At 40.6% G+C, this 8282-nt stretch overlaps 1 protein-coding gene across 1 annotated transcript in view; it reads right to left on the bottom strand.

Annotated features, from left to right (window-relative positions):
- The window catches only part of Myo5a (myosin VA), a 145293-nt gene that overhangs the window by 93576 nt on the left and 43435 nt on the right, over positions 1–8282 (bottom strand). The window contains exon 3 of the mRNA XM_055596857.1: positions 571–742. Coding sequence (XP_055452832.1) covers positions 571–742 — 172 coding nt within the window. The remainder of the gene's footprint in view (positions 1–570; positions 743–8282) is intronic.

The raw sequence follows: 8282 nt of genomic DNA, 5'->3' as shown, positions 1-8282 counted from the left end.
TGTCAGTCTAAGTCAGTAAGAAGAAAGGTGGCACTAACCTTGAACCTATCCCAAACGCCAGTCCTTGGCCATCTACACTTCACAGAGCAGGCTTTTACGAAATAAAAAGATCTAGCAACTTCAACACTGAATCTGACATAACTGGACCAGGGTGTCCCAAAGATGGATTTGGGTTTTGTTTTGGTTGGCTGGTTGGTTTGGGTTGGTTTTGATTTTTCGAGACAGGGTTTCTATGTTTCAGCTCTAGATATCCTGGAACTCAATCTTTAGACCAGACTGGCCTCCAACTCACAGAGATCCACCCACCTCTGCCTCCTGCGTGCTGGGACTAAAGGAGTGCACCACCATTGCCTGGTGGACCTGTGCTTTTTAAGTTGAGCAAAATCATATAAATCCACAAACAACTTTGGCATGAAAAGTAACAGCTAGTAAATACTGGTGAATTTTTCTGATAACTTTGAAGGGATTTTTGCATGTATGAGAAATTCACCACGGCTGGCTTTCCCTGTGTGCATTTCAATCACAACACCCATCAAAAGAGAGCTTATAGCTCATCAGCAAAGCACTTACCACAATATGTATAAATAAGTTTGGAGTCAATGAAGCGAACTCGGAGATTATGCAGCACAGCAGGCTCGTGAAGGTAGCTGAGGGCCGTGAGGTCATTTTCTCCAACAAGTATGTCAGGGTTCCGTAAATGAGGCAGTTCCTTGGTGTTTGGATCTAGACGGTATTCCAAATCCTGAGGACAGAGATACAACATCTGTGTCAGTAATGACGAACATGAAACAGACCTATGCACTTGATTATTTTCTATTCCTGATTTGTTTCTTGGCTTTTAAATGTATTTATTTCCTGTCATTTTTCCATTATCCAAAAAAACTGGTAAAAATGGCAAACAAGGAGTGGCTTCTTTTTCATCAGGATAAAGCTGCAAAAATAATTTAAAATTGTATTTTCATATTTAAATACATGTATGCATGTGTGTGTAGTGTATACATTATGCAATTGTCCAAAGTCTAAAGAGGACAGCGGATTCCCGGAAGTTGCAATTACAGGCACAAGCTGCCCAACAAAGGTGCAGGGAACCCATCTCCATCCTCCGGAAGAGCAATACCACTCTCTTAACCACTGAGCCATCTCTCCAGCCCCAGGATAAATAATTTTTGTTAATATAGTTGAAGAAAGCAGAACCTAGAGATTTTCACCCAGAAAAAATTTATCCATTAGATGAGTTTTGCAAACACCCCCACTTCATTTTACATATGGGAAATAATAGACAGTATAAAAGAGGTCAAGAGCTTAAAGACTAGCCTGGGTCCAACCCCTAATACTGGCACTTAACTTCTTGTGCTATGTATGCATTATTTAAATTAAATCTCTCATTTGGAAGACAGTATAACAAAAATAGCTCAAAGAGTTGCGGTAAAAATTTAAAGATGCAATGCTTAGCATGCTCTAATATCTCTTGGGTTTTCTGAACCCCCAAGAGTCCCCTGAAATTATGTGCCACACTGTGTGCACATATTTGGAAACAATAATTCATACTTTCCATTAGAATTTAATGAGGTGCCTAGCCCCAAACACTGAGACGTAGCATGTGGGCTGGTGAGATGGTTCAGCAGGTAAAGGCTTTTGCAGCCAAACAGGTGACCTGAGTTTGATCTCCACAGAGTTAAAGGGAAGAACCAACTCCTCAAGTTGTCCTCTCGCCTCCACGTATGTATCATGGCAAGCATGCATACATGCACACTAAATGTCAAAATACATTTAAGAAACCCTATGCATCATAAAATCATAGGTTTAGGGGGCTTTTTGACAACACCAATTATGGAAGCTGCCACTCAACTACATATTAAAGACAATTAGTGTAGGACAAGTGAAAAGGGGAAAACATAAGTTCAATCACAACAGAACATGCTAGTTTATTACCACTGAAGAGAGAGGTCAAATATTCAAATGAATGGATTACCATACTGGAGAGACATGATGCTTTCTGCCTTTTCCCTCTAGTTTTTTTTTTTTTTTTTTTTTCCTCACAGGATAAAGTCCTTAATATTCCTGTTTCCTTACTGTTCCAATCTGAATGCTTTAAATTCCCCTCACTATATTCTGCTTCCCTCCTTACCTACAATGTCATGTTTGGGGTCAGGAATCGTATTCTCCTTTTCTGTTTATCCCCAACAGTGTGAAATATGGACTGACAGCAAGCCCTGGAGGATGTGGGGCTTTAGAAATGCTCATGATCATCCTGGCTTAATTGACAATACAACTCATCATACGGCTCCAGAATGGTAGAAGGGCATCCTGGAATGTTCTTCTCAGTCTTCATGGGATGGGACAGTTATGTGGTCAGTGTGGAAAGAAAATGGAACTGGGATATTAGAGAAGACACTAACAAGGTAAGAGCTATCTACAACGTATTTATGAAAATGTTCTCTTGGAATGGGTATCATCTGCTTCTCTGAAATGGCTGGTCATTATCAAGTAAGTATACACTTTTTTAATACAGCAAAGACCGTGCTTTTTTATTTTATTCTAGGACCTAAAATACTATATTTTCTCAAAGAAAAATTGGTTAGCCACAGGGAAACTATTTTTCTCACCTAAACCCTGTTCTTAAAATAGATCCTCCTTTTTTTTTTTTTTTTTTTTTTTTAATTAAACACAGAATTTCATGTAGCCCAGGCTGGCCATAAATAGTTCAGGATAACCTGTCAATTTCTCATTCTCCACTCCACTTCCGGAGTGCTGGGATTGCAGTGTGTATGATTGTATCAGGCTAATGACTTGCTTTTATTACACTGACTTGAGGCAAATCTATCTGATGGATCTTAACTTTGGTTTCCTTATTTGGCAAAGTAAAATTATTACCTACCAAAACCATAAATCTGTGAACTGACATTAGAAAATATATCCCTGGGCAGGAGAGATGGCTCAGTGGTAAAGGAGACTCATGTTCAATTCCCAGACCCACATGGTAGCTCACAACTGTCTGTAACTCCGGGGTGTGATCTGACATCCTCACACAAGCATTTTTGCAGGCAAAACACCAATGTACATAAAATAAAAATAAATTATTTTTTATAAAGAAAATATAGCCCAACAGGTCTAACATAGTACCTGATACAAAGCTGATGAGTAATAAATAATAAATGTTGGATATGTTAATTTTTCAATTTGACATTCAAGATTTTAATTTGGTCTAATTCTCTATCAAATCTCCTTATCTCAGCAATAGTTTTCTAAAATCCACATCCATGGTGCCCTCTCTGAAACACAAACTATACTATTTTTATTCTAAAAGGCTGTAATTGCTCCCAATACACTAGCGAAGTTCAAACATGTTAGTAAAAAGTACCCCACGGTGTGGTTTGCATCCCACCTTCACTTCCCATCCTAATAACAGTTCGTTCTTAACTAAACATTACCATGTGCACCTTTCTAGTCTATGACCGTGCTTACCAAGGTGCCTGAAATGAAATAGCCCGTGTAGAATCCTTCATGTAGTGTCTACCTCACTCAGCCACTCTGATCACATAGTCCTCTGATCTGTTTTTTAGTTTGTTTTTATTATATCTTGGGCTGTACTATTACGTTCATCTCTTCCTGGAAATCATGTCAAATCATGCCCTTTGACAGTTTTGATAGCTAATAAGATGCATTTGTTGAACCAAAATACATACCTTTCTAAATATCTACCCTAATCACCTTTTATATATATAATATTCATAATATATTTCAACTAGCAAGACTCTATGTATCTTGTTCTTTGTTAGATCAAACTATCTAGCTTTTGAATAAAACCATGCAGGTTGGCTTTGCTAGCTACTCATTTAGCTAACACAGAAGGGTTACTTCAGCCTAGGAGTTCAAGGCCAGCCTAGGCAACACAGCAATACTATTTAAAAACTAATTACTCTCTCCTTCCTGTTCCATAGACTGAAACAAAATCCTTCTCGTATGAAGTCTTTCCTAATAACTCAGCCCATATTAATGCTTCCTTTATTGCAATTATGAAGCCTTTACTGTTCTCAGCAAAGTGTTTGTTAGTAGAGAACACAAAAGAAAATTCCCGACATCAGATCACACTTTTTCCCATAATAGCTGTATAAGCCTGAGGAAATCACTCAAACTCTTTGAGCCTCAGTTTCCCCATCTATAAAACTGGAACAGCAAAGCTAGACATGATGGTATATACTTGTAATTACAGTACTTGGGAAGTGCAGACAAGAGGACTGAAGCCTGCCTGGGTGAAAAGAAATCTTACCTTCAAACAACAAATAGAAAATCAAATAAAATGGAAATAGCAAGAGCCCTACTTTGTAGTATTATTGTAAAGATTAAAAGAATTGTCATGAGCCTGATGTGGTAGTGCATGTCTTTAATCCCAACACTCAGGGAAGCAGAAGCAGGTGGCTCTCTGTGAGTTCAAGGCCAGCCTGGTATACAAAATAAGTTCCAGGACAGCCAAGGCTACACAGAGAAACACTGTCTCAAACGACCCCCCCCCCACACACACACACAAAATTGTCATGGGTTCAGTGATACAAATCTTTAATATTAGCACAAGGGAGGCAGAGGAAGGTGAACCAGGCCAGGATGGTCTACAAAGAGACCAGGTGGGCCAGCCAGGGGTATACTGTGAGACTGTTTTTGTTTGTCTGTTTTTAATTGTCAAAAGGAGTCAGAATCATGCCTGATACACTGTAAGTACTCAATGCATGAATTATTTATTTGAAAACAAATATACACTTGTTTTGACATTGTGCTGGTTTTAATGATAAATGTCCCTCAGAGGCTCAGGCATTTAAATACCTGGTCTTCAGCTGGTATGGTGAGGGAGGTTTAGCAGACAGACACTGAAGGAAGATACCTTCAGTGTAGGAAGGGCTTTCAGAGTGTACACAGAGTCTCCTCCCATTTCTAGTTTGTTCTCTGTGCTTCATGCTTGTGGTAAAACATGTGATCTCAGCTTCCTGCTCCAACCGCCTGCCTGCCACTTGCTGCTATGCCCTTCCATAACAGATTCTTACCCCGCTGGAACTCTAAGCCCAAATAAACCCTACCTTCTCTAAGATGCTTCTGTTACGGTGTTTTTGTTTGTTTGTTCATTCATTTTGTTTTATCATGGCAACAGAACAGCAATTAACACAGAAATTGGTATGAGAAAGCAGGTTGTCATTGTGATGAACCTGACAATGTTGGGGGCTTTGGAAGAATATGGAAGACTTTGGAAATCTGTACTAAAAAAGTGTCTGAGTGTTGTAAGGGGGGTTTAATGGATCGTTTCAGACAGTAACGCTGTCTCTCAGAGCAAGGCAGTAGGCAGCATTCCTCTGTGCTCCTTGCTTTGTTCCTGTCTCCAAGCCTCTGCCTTGAGTTCCTACCTCAGCTTCCCTTGACAACGCAACAGAAGCTGTAAGCTGAAATAATACCTTTTCTCCCCAAATTATTTTTAGTTATGGTGTTTATCATAGCAACAGGAAAGCAAACTAGGGTAGAAATCTTGAGAATCCTGGTGCTTCTTACTTTATTTCGTATTTATTAAAATTATATGCATTTATATCCAGTTTCCCTGGTCCAGTTATAATTTTTCCTGTTTTTGTTTAATTTTTTAAAATCACTTTATTCATTTATTTGTGTGACGGGGAGCACATGTACATGCACACTTGCACATGTCATGATACACAGGCAAAGGACAACTGTCAGGGATCAGTTTTCTCCTTCCACCGTGTAGATCCTGAGGACTGAACTCAGGTGATTAGGTTTTGAGGCAAGCATTTTTCCCTGCTGAGCCATCTCACCAGCCCTTGTTCCGTTTTTTTAAATGACATCTCATCATATAGACAAAGCTGGCCTCAAACTTGAAATCTTCCTGTCCCAGACTCCAATATGCTAGGAATACAGGAATGAGACATTGTATCTGGCATAGACTAAAAGTTATTTTTAAATTTTTATGATTTCACACACAAACATAATTTGATCATATTCCCCCCTCTTACTCCTGTTTCTGATGCCCTCTCTCTTCTGCTAAATCCTTTCCTCCTCCCAAGGAACCTCTCCTACTTTCATGTCTTGGGGCAGATTCAGGAGTCGGGGGCTGTGCCACTGCACCATGCCTGAGCATGGGTGGGGTTTTTTATTCACGGAAGAGCAACTTAGCACTGGGCACACCACTGTTCACTCCCTGTAACTCTTCAGGGGTGGGTGGGGCCTTCTGACCCCTTCTCCATCCATGCTGGAATGTTTAATGGGCCTAGTCCTGTGCCAGCAGCCACTGCTGCTGTAAGTTCAAGGCACAGTAGCCATGTCATGTCAGGAAAACTGCATTTCACAGCAACCCCACTCCCACCCTGACATGCTCCAGCTCTTCCATTCTTTCTGTTTCTTCTTCTTCAGTGTTCTTTGAGCCTTGGAGAGAGGGTAATATAAATGTCCCATTTAGGGCTGAGCACTTAACACTGGGACTAGAAATTCTTCAAAGGAAATTAATATCACAAAATTTTGTTTAAGAAAAAGTGTGACATACCCTGCCAAATGCAGCAGACAGATTAAAAGCTGTAGTGCATTAAATCGGCTAGAAAAAAAAGTGGGGAATACCCTAGAACTCATTGGTACAGGAGAAAACTTCCTGAACAGAACACCAACAGCACAGGCTCTAAGAGCAACAATCAATAAATGGGACCTCATGAAATTGAAAAGCTTCTGTAAAGCAAAGGACACCATCATCAAAACAAAGCGACTGCCTACAGATTGGGAAAGAATCATCACCAACCCTTTATCTGACAGAGGACTCATATCCAATATATATAAAGAACTAAACAAGCTGAAAAGCAACAAACCAAGTAATCCACTTAGAAAATGGGGAACAGAGCTAAAGAGAGAATTCTCTGCAGAGGAATATCGAATGGCAGAGAAGCACTTAAAGAAATGCTCAACCTCATTAGCCATTAGGGAAATGCAAATCAAAACAACCCTGAGATTTCACCTTACACCCATCAGAATGGCCAAGATGAAAAACTCAAGGGACAACACATGCTGGAGAGGTTGTGGAGAAAGGGGAACCCTTCTCCACTGCTGGTGGGAATGTAAACTGGTACAACCACTCTGGAAATCAATCTGGCGCTTTCTCAGACAACTAGGAATAGCGCTTCCTCAAGATCCAGCCATACCACTCCTAGGCATATACCCAAAAGAGGCGCAAGTACACAACAAGGACATTTGTTCAACCATGTTTGTAGCAGCTTTATTTGTAATAGCCAGAAGCTGGAAACAACCCAGATGCCCCTCAACTGAAGAATGGATGCAGAAACTGTGGTACATCTATACAATGGAGTATTACTCAGCAATGAAAATTAAGGAAATCATGAAATTTGCAGGTAAATGGTGGGACCTGGAAAGGATCATCCTGAGTGAGTTGACCCAGAAGCAAAAAGACACTCACGGTATATACTCACTCATATAAACATACAATATACAATAAACCCACTAAAAGCTGTACATCTAAAGAAACTAAGCAAAAGAGAGGACCCTAACTAAAATGTTCAATCCCCATCCTGAAAGGCAAAGAGGATGGACATCAGAAGAAAACGTAAATAGGAAACAACCTCGGAACCCGCTACAGAGGGCCTCTGAAAGCCAGAAGAAAACAGGAAACAACCTTGAAACCTGCCACAGAGGGCCTCTGAAAGCTTATGCAGTATAGACTGTCAAAGCAGATGCTGAGCCTGATGGCCAACTGATGGGCAGAGTGAATGGAATTTTATGTAAGAAGTGGGAAATAGTAAGAGCTGGAGGGAACGGGAACTCCACAAGCAGAGCAACAGAACAAGATAATTTGAACACAGGGAACTTCCCAGAGACTCATACTCCAACCAAGGACTATTTGTGGAGATGACCTGGAACCCCTGCACAGGTGTAGCCCATGGCAGTTCAGTGTCCAAGTGGGTTCCATAGTAATGGGAAGAGGGACTGCCTCTGACATAATCTGATTGGCCTGCTCGTTGATCACTTCCCCCTGAGGGGGGAGCAGCCTTACCAGGCCACAGTAGAGGACAATGCAGCCACTTTTGATGAGAACTGATAGACTAAGATCAGAAAGAAGGAGAGGAGGACCTTCCCTATCAGTGGACTTGGGGAGTGGCATGCATGCAGAAAGGGGAGGGAGGGTGGGATCGGCAGGGGAGGAGGGAGGGGCTCATGGAGGGATACAAAATGAATAAAGTGTAATTAATAAAATAAAAAAAAAAGTACAAAAAAAAAAAAAAAAAAAAAAAAAA

Source organism: Psammomys obesus, unplaced genomic scaffold (genome assembly GCF_907164565.1).
Source record: "Psammomys obesus unplaced genomic scaffold, mPsaObe1.curated_primary_1811, whole genome shotgun sequence".
In the NCBI taxonomy this organism is placed as follows: Eukaryota; Metazoa; Chordata; class Mammalia; order Rodentia; family Muridae; genus Psammomys; species Psammomys obesus.
Note: the sequence above shows the minus strand (reverse complement) of the source record. Positions and strands in the feature narration are given on the sequence as shown.